This window comes from Quercus robur, chromosome 2 (assembly GCF_932294415.1).
Source record: "Quercus robur chromosome 2, dhQueRobu3.1, whole genome shotgun sequence".
Classification (NCBI taxonomy): domain Eukaryota; kingdom Viridiplantae; phylum Streptophyta; class Magnoliopsida; order Fagales; family Fagaceae; genus Quercus; species Quercus robur.
Genome location: NC_065535.1, coordinates 27,038,360 through 27,066,325, shown reverse-complemented (window position 1 = coordinate 27,066,325; position 27,966 = coordinate 27,038,360). Strand labels below are relative to the sequence as shown.

General features: G+C 36.5%; 1 protein-coding gene across 2 annotated transcripts; it reads right to left on the bottom strand.

The window, feature by feature from the left end:
• Nucleotides 1-2,195: 2,195 nt before the first annotated feature.
• LOC126713118 (UDP-glycosyltransferase 88F3-like) lies at nucleotides 2,196-26,680 on the bottom strand. Of its 2 annotated transcripts, none has more exons than XM_050412768.1 (2): nucleotides 25,777-26,680; nucleotides 2,196-3,064 (listed from the first exon to the last, which is right to left on the bottom strand). In XM_050412768.1, exons 1-2 carry the CDS (start codon nucleotides 26,540-26,542, stop codon nucleotides 2,388-2,390), a joined length of 1,443 nt encoding a protein of 480 aa, XP_050268725.1. In that variant the 5' UTR covers nucleotides 26,543-26,680; the 3' UTR covers nucleotides 2,196-2,387. The 2 variants fall into 2 exon arrangements, with proteins under 2 accessions (XP_050268725.1, XP_050268724.1); XM_050412767.1 differs by having other exon boundaries at nucleotides 2,196-3,176; nucleotides 25,889-26,680.
• Nucleotides 26,681-27,966: the final 1,286 nt, after the last annotated feature.

Below are 27,966 nucleotides of genomic sequence, written 5' to 3'. Positions count from 1 at the left end.
CTCCTGCCTCTTCTGAAGCCTCGTGCAACCGTGTCCCAATTGACCCATTTCAGGACTCACAAGATCCTTATGATGGTTATAATTTGGACAGTGATTAATGTAAGGCTCCCGGATGCTCTAGAACAGCTCCAGAAGCCCAGGAAAGCTCAAGAACCACCTTTTGCAAATCCGGTTACTATTCTAAAACAGTACCCGAACTAGCAGAATTGCCAGCAAGCTACTATTCACTGCACAGTCTAGAACACTATGCAAAGTTACTATTCCAGAAAAGCAAGGGGACAAGATACTATTCATAAACAGTGACCAGTTACTGTTCACTCTACAGTACCCCAGCAGAATCATTGAAATCACTATTGCTTTCGGCTGAAAAGATATTCACCTGAAGGTAAAAGCATTTCACCTCCCGTGATTCCAGGAGTCTCCTGATCTGATCCAAGGCTCCCTCCTGCTATAAAAGGGACCCTCCTCCTCAGTCTTCGGCAGGCTTAGTAGAACTTAGCTACCAGAAGGCTTAAGTTTTGAATACTTCCTCACGAGCTTTAGTTTCACATTGTACTCAGAAATACTTTGTAAAACCAGAATGGCTCTCTTCTTCCCTCCCCTAGTTTACACTTGTACTAGAACTACACTTGTAACCTATTTATGCTTCCGCCCCCAGTGCCCTCTAAACGGCACCCTTTGTTTGTAGCTTACCCCCATTTGGTATATATATATATATATATATATATAGACTTTATAAAATTGGAACCGAACGATAACCCGAACTAAAAATACCCACTTGAATTCGAAAACTTTGACTTGGAGTAAAAATGGGTTCACTTCAAATTTGGTCAAAACAGATGACTTGGACCTGAACCATTAAAAATATATATCAGTTTTTTTTTTTTTTTTTTGGCTTTGTATTTGGTTCAATGAAAATTTATTTCCTAAAAATATTTTTTAAATTTGTAGGTGTTTGGGGCGATTGAAAGTATTTTTCACATTTATGAGTGTTTAGGGTCATTGAAAATGTTGGTCAACTAGAAATTATTTTCTAGTTGACCATAAAATAAGGATACTTACGATGGAAATTAGTTTTTACTCCACCTCACACACACACTAAGGTCTTTGGTCTCCAGTTGTCAACCACCGCTGGTAACCTCCAGTCTTTGCCATTGCCAAACGTTGATCTCCATCATTGCCGGTTTTTCATAATTTTTTTTTTGGGATACAACTAAACACTTAAAATATTTTCTAGTCAAACCAAACACAGATATACACTACTTATGAAATATTTGGTCATCATTGTCTATACAAGCTTTTTCTTGCGCTCTTTACCTTTAAAACATTGCTATTGGATTGGAGTATTGTAAGGTGATTTCTTTTGACTTTATATTAGTCCGTTTATACCTTCTTGTACAACTTGTTTGCAGCCGGCAACTTCAACTTTTCAGACTGTGCCATCGAACTTGTTTGAAAACTCTATAATTTAGTTTAATTTATATGTCTATAATTTAATTGAAACTCTATAATTTAATTTCAGAAAATTCATTCAGACATTTTAGCTTGTTGGAGAGAACTGCAGCACTGCAAAACCAAATGCAAACTACAAATACAACACTTCACCAAATATCTAAATGAGGAGAAACAATTACACCAAAAACACCTCTAAAGTATATATTTCCATTAGTTCCCAGTTCCCACCATTAAACCAGAAAGATTTATAAATTAATCAGAGTGCTACCAAATTAAAACGAAAATTTTTAGTCAAGCAAGAGAAATCGTACTACCAGTTGGTGTGTAGCATTAATGATTTTGATAGTCATTAGACGAAAAATTGCCACAATGATTGTTTCAAGGATGAATTCTGGAATACCCTCTACATGGTATAGTACAAGTCTAGAGTCTAGACAATGGAAGCCACTCTTCAAGCTCATGAATCCTCAGCTCTTCTGACTAAAAAAATTTTGATCGGGCATAGCATTGTCTACACTGTTCCGAGTCAATGACAGTGATATCAGTGTCACGATGATCTCTATTTGCATCCAAACTACACCTCTGTAGCAATGCCAGAATAGTTGGATCCAAGTTCTTCTCCTTCGATATCATGGCAAAATTAGGATCCAATTCCTTTATCTTGCAATAAATTAGTCGTATCATTTAGTTAGCAAATAAATCATTCAAAAGAAGATAAAAAATACAAGGGATTCAAGGAGTACTGCAACCAGAAATGTATTAACAGAAATCTTTCACAACAAATAATTTGACAAGATTTGAACACAAATTCTTTCTGAAACTCACTCAATTGCTCAATTACATTACATTACATTACATCTTCTCCACAACCACAAACATGTGTAGGAGAAATATTTTCATTCTCAACATAGTATCCAAATCCACTGCCGGCACTACCCAAGTGCCTCAACAAATTTAACCAAGGCTCTGGTAGACGAACCAAATTCTCCTAAAGCAGCCGAAGCCATTTCTCTCATCTTCCAAATCCTTTCCCTGAGTTCTCTCCCTTCTTCCGACTCCATCAACTCTCTAACCCTTCTCTCAACCTCATCCCCACTCACAAACCCATCACCCTCTCCCTGCTCAACGCCAATAGCCATCTTCATATCCTTCACCAAAACATTTCTATTCAGATGCTGCTCAGCATAGAGTGGCCACGCCACCATCGGCACTCCGGCAACCACTGCCTCCAATACCGAATTCCACCCACAATGTGTCACAAACCCGCCAACGGATTCCTTTCTTAGCACCGCCACTTGGGGTGCCCATGACTTCACCACCATGCCCCTATCTTTTGTTCTTTCTAAGAACCCCTCTGGCAACACACTATCCAAATTAAACTCCAATGTATTCTGCTCAGTTTGCTTAGTTTTCTCATCTTGTGGTGGCTTTTTCACCACCCACAAGAACCTTTGTCCACTCCTTTCCAAGCCATTAGCTATGTCTCTCACTTGTGCCACTGAGAAAGATCCCCGGCAACCAAAACACAAGAACACAACACTTCTACTTGGTTGCTTGTCTAGCCATGACAAACACTCATTCTCATCACCACCTTCATTTCCATCATCACCTGCTCGTTCTTCGGCTTCGGCAATTAAAGGTCCTATATAGTAAACAGGCGGAGTTGGCTCATCAGGAACACACACACCATCAGCAATGGTCTTTATGACTTTTGGCTCCAGGTCCTCATAAGTGTTAGCTATAATTCCATTTGATTTCGGAAGATGTGAACAGAAATAGACCATGTCCCAATAAGCTGGGTCGTCTCGGTCAAGGGTCGGTTCAGGCATGTGTGTGGATTTCAATGGTGACATTCCAGGCAAGTGAAGCTCGGTGTTGTTGAGGTCCTTAAAGCTCTTTGTTATTTGTTCATGGATTTTGGGGAAGTATAAGAAGGCAGCGAGAGCATAAGCACCAGAAGTGTAGAAATAATAAACAGGAAGGTTGAGTTGTTTGGCTATAGAAAGAGCAGAGGTGCAGAAAATGTCGATAAGAAGAGCACGAATGGTGGAAGTGTGGGAGATTTGTTGGAGTGCATTTGGGACATGGGTTGAACTAACACGGATGAAGTCAAAGGCCATGGCTGCACGGCTTCGAGTTGGGGTGGTATCAACGGAGACAGAGGGTAAGCTGTAAAAGGAGATGTTGGAGTTGGATTGAGAGATACGGTGGATGTAAGAGGTGACACTTGGGGTGTTCCAGAAAGAGCCGGTGGTGAGGAGGATGGTGATGGTGAAGTTGTTAGAATAGTGGTGGAGGATGAGCTTGCCTAGCTCAACCATTGAAATCACGTGGCCCATGCCTGGAGCTGGGAATAAAATTATTGTGTCTTGCATTCTGCCTCTTTTTTTTTCTTTTGTTTTTCGTGTGTTAGTGTTTACTTTCGTAGCAGTAGTACAACGCTGAACCCTCACAGGCAATGCTTAAATACTATCAGAGTGTGCTACTTTCTATTCAGCAAAATAAAAAAGAGTTTGCTACTTTCTCTCAAAAGAGGAATAGGTCCGGTAGTGATACTTATGTGTAGAGTTTACTGTACTATTTTAACTCATTTGTGAAAGCCGCCTCTAATTTTTGAAAGCTAACTAATCAGTCTTAAAACCAACTCTACATTTGAAAATTATTGTGTAATCGGCCTCTGGGCCCACCTCCTTTGTGAAAGCTACCTACTTTGTAAAAGCTACCTACTTCTTTTCTCAAAAAAAAAAAAAAAACAATTATTCTACGTACACTATTGAAGATGGCAGTTTGATGTAAGAAAATGACAAAAATATGAGGAAAAAATAGGTTGTCGATCAAACATATCAATCGTGATTGGAATCTTTTGTTGAAATCTCATAGGTGCTTTGATTTTCTTTATGATAAATTTTATGACCATGGCTAATTTCATATATATATATATATATATATATTTTCAATTATTTAATACCACTTATTATGAAGTATGAAAAAAAACTGATAAGCTATATTTATATATATATATATATATATATATATAACCAAAACCTTTAGAACTCCTATATTTTTATACATTAGCATTATTAAAAAAATAATAATAAATATCTTTTTTTTTCATCAAATACAAATTACAAATCCCGATATTTTTTGAAAAAAAAATTTCTCTCTTCTCCTCTCTCCTCCCTCCTTTGAAGTAGCTGCTGTCTCTCTCTTTTCTCAGCCTTTTGAAGCAGCTATCGTCCTGACTAGTACGGTCGATATATTTCGTATTAGTACTTCGACTGGCACTAATTTAAACACAAAAATGCAGTCTCTTATCAAGCAAAAAGAACTTCGGCCATTGCTGCTGAGAGAGACCTTCATCTGTGGACCAATACTTGATGCAATGGCTGCCAGTTATATGAGGAAACAAAGAGAGATTTGTAACTTGTATGAGGAAAGACTGAAAAAGAGTGAAATATATGTTTTTATTTGAAATCAGATCTTAATTTACCCTTTGTGGATGTGGAGTAGTGTGTCAAATAGTGTGGAGAGGTAACGTATGTTAGTGGTTGAAGCCAGCTATGGAGCAAAGAAGATAATATGCAAAGAAAAAGGAGGGAAGAAAGTAAAGAGGAAAAATAAAATATATTATCATGTAGAAGAGTAGATAAATCATAAATATAGTTTTTTTTATAGGTTTGACTTACCTCCAGTACTTTTTTAACGAGAAATCTTCTTTTATTTTAAATACATAATAGCAAGTGATAGTAGTTTTAATATCCACATTTTATTTAATTAGTGGGTGATATAACAGTTTTTCATTAAAATAAAAGGAGATTCCAATTAAAAAAAGTACAGGAGCCAAACTTTTTTTTATAAGTCTAAATTAATATATAGATATACATTTAGCTTGCGGCTTGGTTTAAAAAGCCAGTTTTTTTTATAAAAAAAAATTATTTAGTTTATTTTTGCTACTATTTAATTTATTTTTGCTACTATTCATGGGTCTCATTGTACTTTTTGATACTATTCATGAGTTCTACTGTACTATTTCAGCTACATTTTAGCTTTATCTATGGTACTTTCAGTAAAAAAAAAATATCAGTTTCAGCTAAATAAACTGTTCTTAAACAAACACTTAGAGTGTAGAGTTTTTTTTTTTTTTTTAATCAGGTATTAACTTCTATGGTGGATAAAAGAAAAAGATAAAAATTAAATAAAGATTAAAGATAAATATAGGAGAGAGAAAAAATAGAAAGAATAAATCAAATCAAATAGGAAAAAATAGAAGATTGTGTGTGTGATTGAATAATCTTCTAAGTCATATTTAATAGCTTTTCCATGTATCACACGGGTTAACGATTAGTATATTACTAAAAGCTGAAGCATAGTAATTATTGTTATTACGCTCTTGTTAAGCCACATTAGCAGCCACGTTATTCATTTATTTTTTTATATTTTCTTTTCTATATTTAAACTTTTCTTCCCCTTATTTATTATTATTTAAAAAAAAAAAAAAACACTTCTTCTCCCTATTAGTTCACACATCTATTGTTACACTTCTTCCAACATTTCCCTTTCTTTTTTACCTTTTTATCTCTCCACTACTTTACCATTATACTCTCTTCCTCTTTTTTATATTTTGACTCTTCTACCAATTTTATTTTATATAAATTTGATATCATTTTTCCATTCAATCCATATTTTCTCACACAAAACTGTGAGTACTCTCTCTCTCTCTACTTTCTTTCGGTGAATTTTTCTTCTTTCTTATAATTCTAATTAAGGTTAATATATTTTTTTTTTTCAATATGTGTTTTGGTATTGTGTTTTTATTTTATTTTATTTTTTTAATATCTCATCAAAAAGTCTTCTCTTTCCCTTTTATAATTTTGGTTAAATTTTAGTTTGGGTTAATACTTAATTTTTTTGGGAAATAGAAATTTGAATATGCCTACCAATTATTTGAGTAAAAAATTATTTTAAAGCCTATTATTTATTCCTTTAATTTCATTTTAATTTTGGTTAAGATATAACACTGTAATTTTGTAATGAATTTTGATTATTATGATAATTTCCTTATTTCTTAAGAGATGAGAAATTTGAATAATAAATTTGAAACTTATAAAGTTTAGTTGTATATTAAGCAAATATAATACACTACAATAGAAGTTAGAAGAATATGGTTCACTTTAAAAAAATATTAATCAAACATAATAATAATAATAATAATAATAATAATAATAATTGATGGGGAATCATAAAATAATCCATCTCCAATTCGTCCAAACGGATCGTCCAAAGTTTGCAACGCAGGTTTTTTTCCAAGAGTTAACCTAGAAGAAGGAAAAACTCCCATGGACAATAGCACTACTCTATCTATAAAGTCTCCCATGGACGACATGATCGTCCATGAGGGTCGTCCATGGACAATCACCAGATATCCTTGGACGACCAAATCGTCCTACACCAGACGGACGAAAGCGCAACACTTAGAACTTTCGACTGTCTGTAGCGGTTACAATTTTGTAGCCGTTGAGGAGGTTAACTCCGGATTTGTTGGCTTCCACAAATCTTGGGGAGGTTATTGGACAAATAACAGCTCCAAGCTCCCTATATAAAGGACCGGCCTGAATCCGACAGCGGTAAGATTTTTTCGAGACACTTTTCCCAAATACTTGGAACTTCCTTCTCTGCGAGACTAACTTCTCCATCGGAGGGGGTTCGACCGGTCTTCTCCGGTCTCCTCTTTGATTGTGTTTTGTTCCTTGTAGGACTTCAACCGTTTGGATAGCCCACCGAAGCCAGGCCATCCACCTTACTAATTCGGAGCGATATCAGTTGGCGCCGTCTGTGGGAAGAGATTGTCTTGCGACTTTCTTTTCCGCGACAAAGGGTTAGGATGGTTAGGACCAGGTCGAGGGCTACAAGCCCTGGCCGTCAGGGAAGCAGAGGCGCTTCAAGTGATCCCCAGCGTGATCGTCAATCTGCACCAGTCATGCAGACGTCGTCCGTTCAGCATGTGCAATCCATGGCGGCTGCAATGGCAAAATTGACTCGCCAAAACCAGGAGTTAAGAATGGAGATCAATTAGAGAAGACAGACATGTGAGGAACACGAAGGAGGAGGACAGACACAAGGCCATGGTGACAGAGAGAATACTGAGATTGGAAGTCAGTTTAGAGCCACCACTTCACGGGCGATGCCACACTTGAAAGAAGAGATGGACCAAATGAAGAAAGTCATGGAGGAGATGAAGGAGAACATAAGGAGGACGAATCCTATAAAAGATTTGGTCCACAAAACCGATTCTCCCTTTACGACTTCCATCAACGGTCATCCTCTACCATCAAAATTCAAACTGCCTTCCTTGGATTCGTACGACGGAACGCGTGACCCATTTGACCACATTGCTACTTTCAAGACAACTATGCACCTTCAAGGGGTCCCTAATGAAATCATGTGTAGAGCCTTCCCTACCACCCTTAAAGGCCCGGCGCGAGTTTGGTTCAGCAAAATACCTCCAGGTTCTGTAGGTTCTTTCGAAGAATTAAGCAAACTGTTTGTTAACAACTTCATCGGGGGACAAAGACACAAGTGTTCCTCGTCCAGCTTGTTGACCATAGAGCAAGGAGAGAACGAAAGCTTGCGGTCATTCATCACTCGCTTCAACAGGGAAGCCCTTAGTGTGGACGAGGTGGACGAGAAGCTCCTACTGGCAGCCTTCCATAATGGGATTAATTCTGATTTATTTATCCACAAGCTATATGAGAAGGAGCCTCAAACTATGGCTGAGCTCGTCCATTCGGCTCAGAACTTCATGAATGTAGAAGGCGCGATCATAGCCAAGAAGAGGAAAAGAGCTGAAAGGATGGAAGCGCACCCAACACGTCACTCAGAACAGGGCCCTCGTCCAAAGAAGGGACGGACGGAAGGTAGGAAGGAACGAGATAACAGGAAGACGGGTCCTTCTGGAAGAAGCCAGAACTATACGCCCCTGAATGCTCCACTCGATCAGGTGCTCATGCAAATCAAAGACGACCCTTCCCTAAAATGGCCAGAGAAGATGAAGGGGGATCCCAATAAGCGCAATAAGAGTAAATATTGTCGCTTCCACAGGGACCATGGGCATGACACGGATGAATGTTATGACCTGAAACAGCAGATTGAGAATCTTATTAGACAAGGAAAGCTGAGGCACTTCGTTGGAAGGGATCATAGAAATGAGAAGTTGAAAGGAAAAATGGAGGAATCGTCCCGACCCCCACTAGGAGAGATAAGGATTATCGTTGGAGGAAACTCGATGGGGCAATCTTCCAAGTTGAAGAAGACATATCTCAAAGTGGTGCAAAACGTCCAGCTCTCTGGATGATCACCACGGACGAGATCAAGGGATGAGCTGGCCATTTCCTTCACCGACGAAGATGCTGAAAGGATCCATCACCCGCATGACGATGCGATTGTCATTACTTATTGCAGATTATACGACCAGGAGAGTGTTAATTGACAATGGAAGCTCAGCAGACATATTGTACTACCCTTCCTTCCAACAGATGAGGCTTGGGCGGGATCAACTTCGTCCAGTCTGCTCACCACTGATAGGGTTCGGAGGAATGAAAGTGCAGCCCGTAGGCACCATTACATTACCGGTGGTAGTAGGGTCATACCTGCAGCAGATAACTAGGGAAGTCAATTTTCTCGTGGTGGACTGTTCGTCTTCATACAATGCCATTATTGGAAGACCAACTCTGAACAGCTTGGAATGAAGAACCATTACTCCTCACCCTCCCACCCACAGGCCAACGGACAAGCAGAAGTAGCGAACTGATCCTTGTTGAAAATCATCAAGGCTCGGCTCGAAGGGACAAAGGGAGTATGGCCGGATGAGTTACCAGGTGTTCTATGGGCTTATAGAACGACAGTCAGAACTCCAACAGGGGAAACTCCTTTTAAACTTGCCTATGGGAGTGAGGCAGTTACACCGGCGGAAGTACACATGACGAGCCACAGGGTGAGGATGTATCAAGCAGAAGAAAACGAAGAACAGCTTCGTCTTAACCTTGACCTGATGGACGAAGTCAGGATGGATGCAAAACAGAGGACAGCAAGGTACAAAAACCTCATGGCGAGACAATATGATGCCATGGTGAAGCCAAGGCGTTTCAACATCGGAGATCTCATCCTGAAGAGGGTCACCTTGGCGACAAGAAACTCGGTCTACGGGAAACTTGGACCAAACTGGGAAGGACCTTATAGGGTTATCAACTGCAAGAGGCAAGGGTCCTACTATTTGGAAGCTTTGGATGGGCGGAGGCTAGAACACCCTTGGAATGTTGAACACCTAAGGAAATACCATCAATAAGTGCCAACTCTTGACAAAAGTGGCCTTGGACGAGATATCTGGACGAGCAGAAGTAATGCTTATTTACTATTATGTGTTTTTAAATATTTTAATAATCCCCTAGAAAGTACATTAGTGTTTTCACTTTTGTGCTATTCATGGACGATTTGGTTTGTAATTTTTAATTCAATAAGGCATTAGCTCACGAGCATGTGCCATGCCTGTGGACGAATGCTTACATAAGTTTGGATTTTCAAATATATATATGATGTGTTTTCAAGTATATTATTGGAATCCTTTGTATGTTCATTCAGATTGATCCACAGAACAAAGAAACATAAGCATGGACGAATAAAAACCTTGGACAAAAGGATATGCCGTCCATAAGCTTTCCTCAAAAGGAAAAATTAAACAAGGTACATCCGTCCAAAACATGAGACGAGATGAAACCTGAGCCAAAAATAAGGAACATCCGTCCAGAGCATAAGACGAGATGAAACCTAAGTCAAGGGTATATCCGTCTAGAGCTCAAGACGAGATGAAATCCGAGAATCGTTCGTCCAAGACACGGACAAACAAAGACTTCGAAACCAGTTTAACAATCCATCGCATTGGACGAGAAATCACTGTGAAGTCTAATCAAGGACGACAAAGTGATCGTCCATAGTTTTGAATGATAAATAAAATCTATTCAAAAAGTCATTCATAGACGAGCTAAAAGGAATCAATTTGCTTTATCTTGTTGATGTGATAATAAGTTCACCCTCATGTTCAAGACGAAGCGAACTGAATTCCATGGTGGACGAACCACATAGTCACATGATATGATTTTTAAGAATAAAAATTCCATACATAAAGCTGAAAATGTATGTATTCAAACACAATGGAAAATGAGAATAAGAAATATTCATTTTTTCATGAAATTTAAAGAAGGGTGGACGACCCACGTCCAAAAACCCTTTAAGTTGTGAAAAATGAAATTGTGTATAACACTCGTCCAGAATCCTGGACGAGATAACTGTACTCATGAACTTAAAAAAAAAAGGTAAAAAGCCCAAAACAACGGGCACTTCCATAAAAAAGCAAATGAAAACAAATTTTCTACAAGTAAAATGATTTCACTTAGGGCACGCTCGTCTTAGGGTCGTCTTGAGTGACTTCAGTGTTAGCATCGTCCATGATGTTGACGTCCTCAGAACTCGTCTACAACAGGGAACTCTCTATAGTCTGCAACAAGGAACTCTCTGTAGCAAGGGGAAGCTTGAAGGAGTTGAAGTCCAAATCAGGATATACCTCTTTAGCATCAGCATGGAAGTCTTCATAGCCAGCTGCATAATGGCTGTCTAAACGATTCTTATACTCGTCAGACTTCTTGAAGGCTGCTATAGCTTCTTCACGTGCCTTCTCCAAGGACGAAGCAAATTCTGAAACTTGTCCTTCGAGATGGACGATGCGGGTATCCTTCTCTAATTTGTCAGCTTTAAGCTCTTCCACCTCGTTCTTCAGCTTCGTCTCACTTCCCTGCAGACGATTAAAATCCTCAGTCAACCTAATGACCTCCCCCTTCTTGAGCAAAACTTCATGGCCCAGCTCCTTAGCCTTATCCTTGGCCGTCTTAGCCTCTGAAGCAAGTTCCTTGGCTTGGCAGGTCGCTGTATAAAACTTTGACATAGCCTGCATTTGGACGAAAAGGAGTTAGACATTTCATTCAAGATAAAATGTTTACACACAAGGACGAGGAAGAAACTTACCTTGAAAAGGTCATGGATGCCAGAACGTTCAAACTCCTTCACTGACATGTTGTAACATTCGTTAACTTCATGTTCAGTGACGATCCCTTTGAACGTCCTCCATGCGTAACCCTCATTCAGAACCAAATTAGAGGGACGATCAGAGGACTCAGACGGGCTAGGCTTGTGAGAAGCTTTGGGAGGAGGGGGAGGATCAGACTGGACAGGATGAACTGTTTGGACGGGCTCCACGTCCACCACAGGCTCGTCCAAGTTCACTGTTGGTGGTATGAACTTGGGAACCTTTGGAAGGGAAGTCCTTGACTTTTGCTTCTTGTGGCCACGACGACTGGGGAGGTCGTCCAGATCCACAGTACTCGAGATTGGTTTAGACTTCCTCTTCCTAGCCTGGACGGAAGCCACTTTAGCAGTAGGGGCAGTAACATCCTCGTCCCCGCTAGCCACTGTTTTCTCTTTGTTTTCCCTCATCGTGCTTATCCCTATGACGAGGAAAATTAATCAGAAAAATTTTTAAAAAAAAAGAAAGAAAGGAGAGCTGAAATAATAAAATATAATGGACGACACTTACTTCGACGAGTGAGCTCCTCGTGACTTAAGTTCTCAGCAATAGGAGCTGGACCAAGTCCCCAAGTTGCTAGACGACTAAGGGTAACTAAGTCGTGGAAAGTCCTTCCTGGAAAGGTGCGAACCACTTCTATCTGGTCCAAGAAAAACTTATCCAAGTGTGGACGAGCAACAGCTGCATCACTAAGAGATAAGGTTAGACGACTAAAAAAAAAAAATTGAAGGATAAACGGGATAAAATGGAAAGAAAAACATACCCTCAGGACGAAGACGACCTAGAGGGCTGGTAAAAGGTGGGAAGAGGGGATTACCCACATCAGCTGGGTCCCCAGCCCAATTTCTAGAAATAATAAAAAATTCTTTTTTCCAAAGCTGGTCAGACGAACTACGGCCCTTTATTAAACTGTAATATGAACCTCTGGACGAGAACTGGTAGAAACCAACAGATTTTTTGATCTCTGAGGGCTTATAACAGTAAAGGAACTCATCCACTGTAATTGGACGGTCCCCTTCCAATGCCTCACGCCATAATACTTGCATGGCAACTATCGTCCTCCAACCATTGGGGTTGAGCTGGTTAGGTCCAATACCCAACCTTTGGAAGAGGTCTCTGCAGAAAGAATTGAGAGGAAACCTAAGACCAGCTAGAAGGTAAGAAGCGTATACCCCTAAGCCAGAGGAAGGAGAACAACACCATTCTCCAGCCTTGGGTAGACGAGGATTAAACTCTTTAGGGATTTGATATCTATCCACAAGAATTTTCAATTTAGCAGCGTCTAAGGTGGATTCTACTTATGGGGCACAACTATAGATGACATCTTCTTCATCCTCATCACCGTCTTGAGGAGGACTAGATGGCTGTCTGGACGAGCTAGCCCCAGAACCAGAAGCCGCCCTATGTCGCAGTTCCTGAAATTCCTCTAAGGGAATGCTAGGAACCCCAGACGAGTAATGCTCGTCTAAGGAATCACTGCAGGACGAACTATCTACACTACCCTCACTCCCTGAGGAACCGTCCTGGTACTCGTCTATCTCTCTCTCTAAACTACTAGACGAAGACATGGTTGAAATGAAGAGAAGACTTAAAATGAACCTAAAAAAAAAAAAAAGAAAGAGGAAATACCTGATGAAACTAGGACGAGGGCTAGACGAGGATCTTGGACGAGTTGGCAGAAGAGAGAATGAGAAAAAAAGTAAGGGGCATGAAAGAGAATGCACTATTTATAGGCCCCAGCAACAGGACCAATGAAACGACACTCGCCACTCAGAGATCGACACGTGGCAAATCCTTTGGGAAATGGGATCGACACGATCGGCCAACCAACAGTTTCGTAACACGTGGTGTACGAAAAAGTGAAATTTTGTTAAAATCACAACAAAGCCCTAGACGACCCTTTAAACAAAGGGGCAATTGATGGGGAATTAGAAAATAATCCATCTCCAATTCGTCCAAACAGATCGTCCAAAGTTTGCAACGCAGGATTTTTTCCAAGAGTCAACCCAAAAGAAGGAAAAACTCCCATAGACAATAGCACTACTCTATAAAGTCTCCCATGGACGACATGATCGTCCATGAGGGTCGTCCATGGACAATCACCAGATATCCTTGGACGACCAAATCATCCTACACCAGACGGACGAAAGCGTAACACTTAGAACTTTCGACTGTCTGTAGTGGTTACAATTTTGTAGCCGTTGAGGAGGTTAACTCCGGACTTGTTGGCTTCCACAAATCTTGGGGAGGTTATTGGACAAATAACCACTCCAAGCTCCCTATATAAAGGACCGGCCTGAACCCGACAGCGGTAAGATTTTTCTGAGACACTTTTCCCAAATACTTGGAACTTCCTTCTCTGCGAGACTAACTTCTCCATCGGAGGGGGTTTGACCGGTCTTCTCCGGTCTCCTCTTTGATTGTGCTTTGTTCCTTGTAGGACTTCAACCGTTTGGATAGCCCACCGAAGCCAGGCCATCCACCTTACTGATTCGGAGCGATATCAATAATAATAATAATAATAATAATAATAATAATAAATTATATATTTGTAGAGATAAAAAAATTAAAAAAAATACTTGTAAATTTTTTTTTTTTTTAAATAGACAATACTTAAAGTAATGGTTGCTTTTTATATATTACACCTTATTACATAATATTTATATTCTCACATATCGCGTGAGTCTGCGGTTAGTTTTACTTTTATATAAAAGTGATAGACAATCAATTATAGCATGCCACATAAGAGAAATGTGAAAATTGGTTATGGTCTTAATTGTTTTTTTTTTTTTTCCTATCACATGACAGCTGATTATATAATATACTAGCTTGTAACTCCATGCATACGCATAGATGTATTTAAAAATAAACACATTTTTAACGTAAAAATATAAATAATTTGGAATCTAATTGAATTTTCTCTAAATTTTGGCTTTAAATACACACACACATATATATTTTTCAAATTAATAGAAAAATAAACGTAATTAGTTTTACGTTAAAATTCTTGCCTAAGTTTAATACTACTTATGATAATTTTTGTTTCTAATTTTTAATAAGATAGAACTTGTGATGATCTTAGTGATCTTTGTTGTATTTTTATAGAATACTTCATTTCCATGTTGTCTATTAGTTTATAGGAATACTTCATTTCCATGTAGAAAATATTTATGAGTATCTTTTTGTTATACGCCTAATAGTTTATAGAATACTTCATTTCCATACTGTCTGTAGTCCCATCTATTAGTTTATAAAAATGCTTCATTTTCTTGTTGAAAATGTTTAAGTATGTGTACTCTTCTCGTCTCACATACATTAAGAAATTATAGTATATGTAATTTTCCCATCTTACACATATTAAGTATTATAGTATATGTAGTCTTACACATATATTTAGAAATTATAGTATATGTATGTTGAAGATATTACACAAAGTAATAATTGAAGAACAAGGTTAACACAAAAGACAAATAGAAAATAGATAACTTGGAGGCACAATATTGTTTTCCTTAGACAATATTTGCCCCCCCCCCCCCCCCCACACTTGTTGCTAAAGGGTTATCGCAAATTTGTCCCCAAGATACAACCAAAATGTTGGGTTCTACAGATAACAATTCTAGAGAATGACTACAAGATTTCTTGTATATTTTTCTAACTTACTATTTCTAACTTATTTTTCAAGTAAACATAAGCATCTATTTATACCAATAGGGTTATATTTCATCAAAAAGCACATATAGAGAGTTAAAATATTTCATAAAATCGTTCACAATGCTTGAAACCTCTTCAACCTTTTTGAACAATCACTAGAAAATTTTACAAAAAATCCTATTTCACAATTTTTGATCAGTCAAAAGTTACTTCCGATTGATCAAGTGCTCTTTTCGATCAGTCGAACAAGAATCGAACAGCGATCGAGACATCCAGAGACTCCAAGATTTTTTCTTACCATTTTCGATCGATCGAGCCAAAGTTTTGATCGATTGAAAATACTGATTTTCGAATTTTCATTTTATGAAACCATATTCTCCAAACTCAACCTATACTTGTATATACCTATATATACAACAATGTAGTCTTCTCATCACCAAGATGTTGGTAAAAAATTTTGAACTTACGACTATGAAGTTTTGAGAACCACTAGACTAACCCTCTTATGATTTTATTTAGGCTTCTTTTTTTTTTTTTTTTTCAAACATCATTATTACAATCTATCCTTGTATATACCTATATATACAACAATGTAGTCTTCTCGTCTCCAAGATGTTGGTAAAAAATTTTGAACTTACAACTATGAAGTTTTGAGAACCACTAGACTAATCCTCTTATGATTTTATTTAGGTTTTTTTTTTTTTTTTTTGCTTAAAAGGATAGTGCATTAGAAATTACCTAGCCAAAGTAGGCAGAGTTGTGGTTGAAAGCCTTAAAGAGTACAGACCAATAGCATCTGAATCCAAAATTACACATAGGGTCCGTTTGGAATCCGCTTATTTTGCTGAAACTAAATTTTTTTAGCTGAAAATACTATACATAAATATAAAAGTTAGCTGAAATAGTACAGTGGGGCTCATGAATAGCACCAAAAAGTGCAATAAAGCCTATAAATAGTAGCAAAAATAAGCTGAATACTAAAATAAGTTGATAAAAACAATCTTTGCCAAACAGACACATAGTTCAGCAGAATGAGGACAACCTAATACAACAAAATCAGCTAATAAGGAGCAGCCTTCCTTGGTGAGGTTGTCTGCACATCTATCCACTTCCCAATACACATGGTTGACCTTGATTCATTGGAAGAAGTGGAGAATAAGCTCTGTTAGAGTTATTCTTGGAGAGGACAAGATCAACAATAACTTTAGCATCAAGTTCAACAACTAGTTGGGTAATGCCCAACTGAGATGCCAAAAGGAGGCCATCTCTAAATGCCCAAAATTCAGCAATGATGCTGGTTGCCACTCCAATATTCCTCCTCATATACCCTTTCACCCACTTGCCACGGGATTCAAGGATCAAACCACCACCAGCTAATAAGGAGCAGCCTTCCTTGATGAGGTTGTCTGCGCATCTATCCGCTTCCCAATACACATGGGTGACCTTGATTCGTTGGAAGAAGTGGAGACTAACCTCTGTTAGAGTTATTCTTCGAGAGGACAAGATCAACAATAACTTTAGCATCAAGTTCAACAACTAGTTGGGTAATGCCCAACTGAGATGCCAAAAGGAGGCCATCTCTAAATGTCCAAAATTCAGCAATGATGCTGGTTGCCACTTCAATATTCCTCCTCATATACCCTTTCACCCACTTGCCATGGGATTCAAGGATCAAACCACCACCACCTCCTGCCTTCTCCGGATTTCCTAATGACTTCCCTGGATTTCCTAATAACGACACCATCAAAATTTAATTTGAACCTCCCTCCATCGGTTTGTGCCAGCACACTGGGGTGGCTGTATACTGTTTGGTTCTAGGAGATTTCCCCAACACACAAGAAATATTCTGTAGCTTGATGAATGCAAGTCGTGTGGAGATTGGGATTAAGGGGTGTGTTCTCAAAAGCCACTCTGTTTCTATGTTTTCAAAGTCCCTAAAGAGCAAAGAGGAACCGAGTATTCCGAGGAAGCCCGCTGGCTTGGAGTTGATTTTATTTAGACTACTGTATATATAACATTCCATATGATATTTCACATTTTAATTTGGTCTCTTCAAAGGTAGATAAATTAATGGATCCACCACTGACACAAACAACTATTACAACAGAGAATTTTTACTACCACTACACAGAATTCTATATTCAAAAGATTATCACGTGGATTAATACCACAACACGTAATGCCATGACTTAGATCATTATCATCTACTAACTACAAATATCTAAAGAAAAAGAAGCAGAACCTACACTTTGACACCACAATACAATAAAATCATACAGAATACTTAAAAAGAAAGTTTAGTTCAGTTCACGAATCTGAGAGCATGTAACAAAACTAAAGAGATTAGAGTAGAGAGAGCAGCATATGTAACAGCAAGTTCCATTAGCAGGTCAAGTGAAGACGCTGGCCGAGGTAAACAAGGTTCCAACTGAGAGCCATTAAAGTCAGAATGTTGAGGAAAGAAGAGTAGCTGTTTAGCTTCTTAAGCCTGTCATTTAGTCTAACAATCTGAGACCTGACCACTTCGTGCTCTAAGGCCGCTGGTGAGGACACTGCAGGAGCAGTTGTGCTAGTTTTAGTTGAAGCTCCAGGCTCAGCAGCTACTGGCTGCGACGACTCAGAGACCTGTCTAGGTTCAGCAGTTAATTCCTCTCTTCCTCTTCCTTCCTCCTTCTGCAGCTTCATCCTCTCAAACATCACCTGTAATGCACACACAAATCAATGGAAATTCAAGTCAATATGTATCAAATAACAATACATACGTCCATAAACCATTGTGCATTTATTTTGAAAGCTTGACTAATCTCTAAAACCTTAAACTCAAATGATCGGATGCCTTCAATTTAACTTACCATCTAGTATAATTCTTTCTTGGACATTGAAAGCCTACATATGTATACTAATCTTACATGAAAGTAGTGAAGCTAGCTAGCAAAGGACACATGACATATTCCAGACAGTAACATTTACAATCCACAATAGTCCAAGTTGGGGTTCTCCTGTACAACGTATTTTAAAAAAATTTAATTTAAAAGAAAAAAATACAGGGGAGATAGGAGATGACAATTTTTTTTTTTCAAAAACAAGTTGACCTCAAGCCCATAATCAAAATAAATTATATATTCAAGCATGGTCATTGTTGATTTATCTTGTTGAACAAGTTCAAATTTGTTCACTAGCAATTTCATTAATTTATTGTTTCCTTAATATAAAGTAAAAAAAAAAATGATTAAGATTTTTACCCTTTAAAATATGTTAGCTAAATACTAATAACTAAATTATAGTTAAGAATATTATGTTATTAAAATTTAATTGAATTTCATTAGCAAAATAATATATATGAAAAAAAATATAACAAGCACAATAAACCAAACATGTTAATTTTTTTTTATAGGAAAACGTGTTAATTTGTTTGAATGTAGCTTCTTTGGATTCAACTCATTAGATAACAAAGTCCAACCTTATATTATAGTTTAATTTATTAGCTAAATAAGCCTACACAAACAAGTTTTTCCCAAAATCGAGATAAACTGCTCAACTTATTTTCCAGCCATATCGATTAGTGCTAGGTGATGAAACGAAAAGTTGGGAATTTGTGGAACATAAGGCCCACGTGGAGTTGCAGGCACATAGACTGACATATGATTCAATTTACTGGTGCTACTATTTCATAAATATTTAATATGCACCCCATCCAGACTTCCATTTCGGACAAGTCTAGTAACACAACAGATTGGTGTAAAATAAAAGTGAAATGAATGGGAATCCAAAGTGATATCTCAGATTCTCAATCTATCATTTCAAACAAGTTGTAAATTATTTATAAATATTTTTTAAGTTTGGAAACAGTAGCATTGTTGTAACTAAATTGGAAACATGCTAAAAAAAACACAAAAAACGTAAAAAACAGAGTCTTTCATTAAAGGCTTTCTAGTTTAAAAGACCTTGGGCTGAGACCCATGATTATTTCATAGAAGTTGTTTGATATCGTTATTTTGCACAACAAAGAAGCTTTTATCATTGTGTTTTGTGCATAAACCCAGTCTTGTAGTCTATAAAAATGGGCCCGTGGCGTCGCTATAGAGTATAGACTACTTTGTGCCTTCGAATTATCTTTGGCAAAATTCTACCCCTGCTCCGCAATGGAGGCCCCGTATTTCTTGTGACGGGATTCACATGTCACAAAAAGAATGAGACCACATAGCAAAGAAAGCCTAAACAGAGAAATATGATGCAATTGTTGACCATCTATAGCCAACATCTAAACAAAGACAGAGAGTATGCGATGAATGAATGAGAATGCGAGTTACCTTAGCGGCTCGTGGCTCCAAGTAAATCGAATTGACGAAGACCATAAAAATACCCACTTGAATTCGAACACTTTGACTTGGAGTAAAAGTGGGTTCACTTCAAATTTGGTCAAAACAGATGACTTGGACCTGGACCATTAAAATTATATATATATATATATATATATATATGTATATCAGATTTTTTTTTTTTTTTTCCTGTTTTGGTTTTGGTTTTGTATTTGGTTCAATGAAAATTTATTTCCTAAAAATATTTTTTTAATTTGTACGTGTTTGAGGCTATTGAAAGTATTTTCCACATTTATGAGTGTTTAGGGCCATTGAAAATGTTGGTCAACTAGAAATTATTTTCTAGTTGACCATAAAATAAGGATACTCACGATGGAAATTAGTTTTTACTCCACCTCACACTAAGGTCTTTGGTCTCCAGTCGCCAACCACCGCTGGTAACCTCCAGTCTTAGCCATTGTCAGACGCTGGTCTCCATCATCGCCGGTTTTTCGTAATTTTTATTGGGATACAATCAAACACTTAGAAATATTTTCTAATCAAACCAAACACAGATACAACACGAAATATTTGGTCATCATCGTCTATTCAAGCTTTTTCTTGCACTCTTTACCTTTAAAACATTGCTATTGGATTTGGAGTATTGTAAGGTGATTTGTTTGGACTTATACTATAGACTAGCCGTAAACCCGCGCGATGCGCGGGAAATTTTGACGTTGTTTTTATTTATTTATTATTTATTGATAAGTGAAAGAAGAAATAAGTACATGGAACTTATAATTATTAGTCTAAAACTCAAAATTATATATTTATTTTTCTAATGGGGTATAATTGATGAGTAATGCTACAGTCACAAACTATTTTACAACATTTTTACAAAATATTGATGTGGTCAATCTCTTATTGGTTTTCATCTAGGCCCATCATTAATATCACTTTTTCATTTACCAATAATCACTCACCACATCAGTAATTTGTAAATTTTTTTTTTATAAAATAGTTTGTATCTCTAGCATTATTCATAACTGATATAATGTAATATATATTTTGTAAGCTAAGAGATTAATAATTAATTGTTAACCTACATAATAGACAGTTTGCTTTTATAAACTCCATTTATAAACAGTTTACTTTTATAAAATGTAAACTTATTCAAGACAAAACTATTTATAAATGTCCATTTTTTTAACCTGAATTGTTCTAGGAAAGAGAAATGACACCATGGTCAAAGCAACATTTAGATGTGTATATTTGAACACGATTTAGTTTGCAATTTATCATACAGTCTATACTTTTGTAAAAAAAGTTATGTAAATTATCTAAATATCTAGATCATATGCATATGCTCATATGCTAAATCTGGTTTGACACCAACGTTTGTTTTTGTGATACCATGGAATAATGAAGAATCGCTTCATTATGCTGAGGTATTGATTGGAATATATACATGTGCAATACGGAAATGGCAACTCTTAGTGGGCTAATTTTCCCGAAAACTATATGCCAAATTCCCATCTCATGGAGAAGTCAGAGGGGAAAAAAAATGAAACACTTATGAGCAAAAAAATTTATACATTTTACTCATTGCTTATTGAAATTTAGTTACATGGACATTGATTGACTTTAAGAAAATCATGGTTCTTCCAAAGCAACTTTACTACTCTTGTTCTCTGAAGAATCATTTAGTAGCTTTGGAATCGCCTACCTCTTCAGGGTATTCGGCTTTCACCCAAAGCACAACATTTAAACCTGTGATCATAGAAAAAGAACCTAGCAACTTAGCAAGTTGAAGACAAACACTTCTTTTATTACATAAAGGGAAAATGGTTACATTGATTGTGAATAGAGAGTTGGACATTGTTGAGAAGAGGGGACCTCTTTGTGATGCACCAAGCCTAAACAAAAAAGTTAACTACAGATCCAATTCAACATCTATATGAAAAATTTTAAGTAATCAAAATGTGTACATTACAAAGAGTCATCAGAAAACATCCAAGTAAGAAGTATGGCCATGAAAAACTTATTCCTTACTTCACATCAAAATTCCTACAAAAAAAATAAATAAAATAAACACCAAAAGAGTTATATGCACATACCATTTTTCTAAGTTATACCCGAGAGCAATGCAGTATTGACTGATTTGCTAACGCTAAAAAACATCCCTATTATCTTGGCAATACTTCTTGAGCTTCATATATTAACATTCTCCATTCTAATCAATTTAAAGAGTTTTTAAAACATTTAAAATGTTTATATAATTGAATATAAAGAGACACACAAAAGAAATATGCATAAACATTGACATTTTATAAAATAAATCAACATGGTCTAGTTGCTTTCCTATTTTATCTATCTATGTTATTTTTATCACATTTTTTAATATTCCAAATGAATCAGGAATTGAACCATAATATATCATGCCATGAGCCTTGTAAAACAATAATAATATATTTTTTGAAAGACCCATTACACAAAAAGCCACCTACAAACGCTTTACACTTGCATCCTCTATATTACCGCAACACTTTCCTTTGTCCTGCAGCGAGCAATTAGAGTTTTTTATAACGTTAAAATCAAACATTTAATCTTCTGCATAATGGGAGAAAATGCAATTTGTACCAAACAAACCAATGAAGATGGAGGGGAAAACAGAAAAGGCAAAACTCACCTTAAAGGGACTTTCCAACTCTGCTTGTACTTTGGTGACTTCTGCAGTGGTGGAGAGAGAATTGGAAATCTATAAATAAATAAATAAAAAACAAATGAATGGGATTTAATTCCAAAGGGGCAGGCATTGAAGGTTTTGATAAGAAGAGGAAGAGCCCAAAAAGATAGAGTTAAAGGAGGGCCAAAATGATGAATGTGATTTAATGGGAAAGTAAATAAAGGGAGAATTGTTAACCATTTTTTGTTTTGATAAGGAGATGAGAAGTCTTGTGAGTGGATGGATAATATATAATACGTGGGACACTTGGACAGAATTAATAGAGAGTTGAAGTAATAAATGAGGAAGGAGAGTTTATTGGAAATATTAGAGGGAAATATTGAATAATTGAAATTGATTAAAGCAAATTTGGGGCAAAAAGGAGAAGAAGAAAGAGACAAAAGCTAAATGCAAATCACTCTAATAGAGTGCCACATGGCAGAACCTCATTATAAGAATAATCATAAATGTAATATAGAAACAATCATAAAGTTAATAATTTTTGTTGTACTAAAATGAAAAAAAAAATATATACAATTTTTCTCAAAAATTCAAAAGGCAATTTAACGAAAATATTTATTTTTTAATAAAAGTTATTTATAACATTTTGTGAATCATTAAAAAGAAAAGAAAATTTAAAAATTATTCTTTTAGTATTAAACAAACTTTCTCAAACTTATTTTTTCTGCCTACAATCCAAAACACTGAAAAAAGTAACTAAAAAAATTAATAAAACTTAACTATGATTAATTGGACCAATTAGGAAAAAAAAATGTTATTTATAATCTACTAAGGTTATTTTCTTTGCGGAAATTGTAATTTCATCCACCCAAAACATATTATCAAATAATCAATTATTAGCAAAATCTAAGAATTAAATTTCTATATATGCATTGTTATAAAATAATAATAATAATTAAAGTAAAATTGCAAAAGATAAAATTTGTCTCTCATCCAATAACTTTTGTTTAGCCAACCTTTGCTTGTCTCTAAATAAATTGCATTATAGGGTACTTTTAATACTATTAAAAGTACTTTGTCCACCACAATGGATTAAAAAATAAACAAAAATGATTAAAGTCTCATAGTTTAACATCTAAATTGAGCACTATAAAAATCATGCTATCAAATTACAGTAATTGCCAAATTAAATTATCCAAATCATGCTATGTATTAGAATAATATTATATTTTTATATTTAATCCTTTATAATGCAATAGGATAACATTTAACAATCAAAGAGAGAGAGAGAGAGAGAGAGAGAGAGAGAGAGAGAGAGAGAGAGAGAACTGAATCGCATTAACCTAAAGTAGATTAAAGAATATAAAAAATTATCAACCTAAAGCGAAGATGCAAGAAAAATAAAAAATAAAAATCCACTCAAAAATTGTGTGTGTGTGTGTGAGAGAGAGAGAGAGAAAGAGAGAGAACCTTTTTTTGGTAAGGGAAAACTATGCATGAAATGAATGAGATAGTGACAAATTTATAGTAATAGAGTGTGAATAAGAAGAGACAAAAATAGAGGAAGATGAAGGAAAAGATAAAGAATGATATTAATGTAGAGAGTAGTGGAGAGATGAGAAGGTGAGAGAATGAGAGAAGGAGAAAGGTTAGAGAAGTAGTGGGGAGATAAAAAGGTAAGGGAGGGAGAAAGGTTGAAGAAGTGTAAATATGAAATAAAAAAAACTATAAATAATTATAAGAAAATGGAAAAAAAAAAAAAAAAAAAAAAAAAAAAAAAAAAAAAATGATGACATGGACGTTGACATGGCTCAACGTGAGAGCAGCAATATTAAACGCTACGCTTCAACTTTTAGTAATATATTGATTAGTCCGTTTATACTTTCTTGTACAACTTGTTTGCAGCCGGCAACTTCAACTTTTCAGACTGTGCCATCGAACTTGTTTGAAAATTCTATAATTTAGTTTAATTTATATGTGTAATACCTGTATGTTGTAATACCTCTAAAATTTAATTTCAGAAAATTCATTCAGACATTTTAGCATGTTAGAGAGAACTGCAGCACTGCAAAGCCAAATGCAAACTACAAATACAACACTTCACCAAATATCTAAATGAGGAGAAATAATTACACCAAAAACACCTCTAAAGTATATATTTCCATTAGTTCCCAGTTCCCACCATTAAACCAGAAAGATTTATAAATTAATCAGAGTGCTACCAAATTAAAACGAAAATTTTTAGTCAAGCAAGAGAAATCGTACTACCAGTTGGTGTGTAGCATTAATGATTTTGATAGTCATTGGACGAAAAATTGCCACAATGATTGTTTCAAGGATGAAGTCTGGAATACCCTCTACATGGTGTAGTACAAGTCTAGAGTCTAGACAATGGAAGCCACTCTTCAAGCTCATGAATCATCATCTCTTCTGACAAAAAAAATTTGATCGGGCTAGCATTGTCTACACTGTTCCGAGTCAATGACAGTGATGTCAGTGTAGTCACGATGATCTCTATTTGCATCCAAACTACACCTCTGTAGCAATGCCAGAATAGTTGGATCCAAGTTCTTCTCCTTCGATATCATGGCAAAATTAGGATCCAATTCCTTTATCTTGCAATAAATTAGTCGTATCATTTAGTTAGAAAATAAATCATTCAAAAGAAGATAAAAAATACAAGGGATTCATGGAGTACTGCAACCAGAAATGTATTAACAGAAATCTTTCACAACAAATAATTTGACAAGATTTGAACACAATCTTTCTGAAACTCACTCAATTGCTCAATTACATTACATTACATCTTCTCCACAACGACAAACATGTGTAGGAGAAATATTTTCATTCTCAACATAGTATCCAAATCCACTTCCGGCACTACCCAAGTGCCTCAACAAATTTAACCAAGGCTCTGGTAGACGAACCAAATTCTCCTAAAGCAGCCGAAGCCATTTCTCTCATCTTCCAAATCCTTTCCCTGAGTTCTCTCCCTTCTTCCGACTCCATCAACTCTCTAACCCTTCTCTCAACCTCATCCCCACTCACAAACCCATCATCCTCTCTCTGCTCAACGCCAATAGCCATCTTCATATCCTTCACCAAAACATTTCTATTCAGATGCTGCTCAGCATAGAGTGGCCACGCCACCATCGGCACTCCGGAAACCACTGCCTCCAACACCGAATTCCACCCACAATGTGTCACAAACCCGCCAACGGATTCCTTTCTTAGCACCGCCACTTGGGGTGCCCATGACTTCACCACCATGCCCCTATCTTTTGTTCTTTCTAGGAAACCCTCTGGCAACACACTATCCAAATTAAACTCCAATGTATACTGCTCAGTTTGCTTAGTTTTCTCATCTTGTGGTGGCTTTTTCACCACCCACAAGAACCTTTGTCCACTCCTTTCCAAGCCATTAGCTATGTCTCTCACTTGTGCCACTGAGAAAGATCCCCGGCTACCAAAACACAAGAACACAACACTTCTACTTGGTTGCCTGTCTAGCCATGACAAGCACTCATTCTCATCACCACCTTCATTTCCATCATCACCTGCTCGTTCTTCGGCTTCAGCAATTAAAGGTCCTATATAGTAAACCGGCGGAGTTGGCTCATCAGGAACACATACACCATCAGCAATGGTCTTTATGGCTTTTGGCTCCAGGTCCTCAAACGTGTTAGCTATAATCCCATTTGATTTCGGAAGATGTGAACAGAAATAGACCATGTCCCAATAAGCTGGGTCGTCTCGGTCGAGGGTTGGTTCAGGCATGTGTGTGGATTTCAATGGTGACATTCCAGGCAAGTGAAGCTCGGTGTTGTTGAGGTCCTTAAAGCTCTTTGTTATTTGTTCATGGATTTTGGGGAAGTATAAGAAGGCAGCGAGAGCATAAGCACCAGAAGTGTAGAAATAATAAACAGGAAGGTTGAGTTGTTTGGCTATAGAAAGAGCAGAGGTGCAGAAAATGTCGATAATAAGAGCACGAATGGTGGAAGTGTGGGAGATTTGTTGGAGTGCATTTGGGACATGGGTTGAACTAACACGGATGAAGTCAAAGGCCATGGCTGCACGGCTTCGAGTTGGGGTGGTATCAACGGAGACAGAGGGTAAGCTGTAAAAGGAGATGTTGGAGTTGGATTGAGAGATACGGTGGATGTAAGAGGTGACACTTGGGGTGTTCCAGAAAGAGCCGGTGGTGAGGAGGATGGTGATGGTGAAGTTGTTAGAATAGTGGTGGAGGATGAGCTTGCCTAGCTCAACCATTGAAATCACGTGGCCCATGCCTGGAGCTGGGAATAGGATTATTGTGTCTTGCATTTTGCCTCTCTTTTTTTTTCGTGTGTTTACTTTCGTAGCAGCAGTACAAGTACAACGCTGAACCCTCACAGGCAATGCTTAAATACTATGAGAGTATTGCTCCTCTCTCTCAAAAGAGGAATAGGTCCTGTAGTGGTACCTATGGCCCCCCAAAATTTTAAAAAATTATTTTATATTATGTATAAGTATTAAAAAATTTAAATATTTAGCTAAAAAATAGAAGTTGGCCCTCCCAAATGTTTGAGTTAGTTCAATGATGCTCTTAAAAATCAATAGAAATTTTCAATTGATCTAGTAGTTATAAAGACAAGGTAGTTTTTGTTTTCTCTAATTCGTTTTTTTTACATGTTTAATATCAAACTAGACAGTTTTTGTATAGTATTGGAGTTTAAAAGATGATAAATTCCCCTAAAAAATTATCTTGCGAATATACAAATGTGAAAGTTATTAATTTTATATACAATATATTTATAAATTATGACATACTCTAGTATCAAAATATTAATGTTTATATTTATGTATGTGCGTTTATGCCTGAGTGTGATGGTTTATCTTGACTCGAAACTAATATATTAGTAACAAAATTTGGCCCCCCCAAACAAAAAATCCTAACTCCGCCCGTGTATGTGGAGAGCCCATCCCTCCTATCATGTGAGCGAGACTAAAGTATTTAATAATTTTTTGAACTCTCTTTTGTTTAGAGAGGAAGCAAGAGAAGTCATGCGTAATATTGTGTATGCATTGGACAGCTAACGAAAATTATGAATTATTTCATTATTTGACTTATTCTTATTATTATTTATAAATTTATATTTTTTAATATTATTCAGGGTCCATTTTCAACTAACTTTTGTTTTATCAAAATAAGTATCCAAACCAACTTTATATTTAAAAATTATTGTGTAGTGAGCCTCTGGGTCCACCTCCTTTGTGAAAGCTACCAACTCAACAATTATTTTACATATACTTTTAAGATGGCAATTAGATGAAAGAAAATGACATAAATAGGTTGTCAGTCACACATGTGAGGACAAAAATAGGTTGTCGGTCATACATATCAATCGAGGACAAAATAGGCTGTCGGTCAAACATATCAATCGTGATTGGAATCTTTTGTTGAAATCTCACACGTGCTTTGATTTTCTTTATGGAAAATTCTATGACCATGGCTAATTTCATATATATTTTTTCAATTATTTAATACCTCTTATTATGAATTATGAAAAAAAATCGATAACCTATATTTATCTATATATACATATAAAACCAAAATATTTGGAGCTCCCACGTTTTTACCCATTAACATTATTAAAAAAATAATAATAAATATTTTTTTCCCATCAAATACAAATTACAAGTCCCGATTCTTGTGGAGAAAAAAAAAAATTCTCTCTTCTCATCTCTTCTCCCTCTTTCAAAGCAAC

Excerpts from the sequence above, each read along its gene's own strand:
- LOC126713118 (XM_050412768.1), bottom strand. The coding sequence starts at position 26,542 with ATGCAAGACACAATAATCCTATTCCCAGCTCCAGGCATGGGCCACGTG. Across the intron at positions 3,065-25,776 it reads TGAAGCCGAAGAACGAGCAG|GTGATGATGGAAATGAAGGT; the intron begins GTGATGATGGAA and ends AAGAACGAGCAG.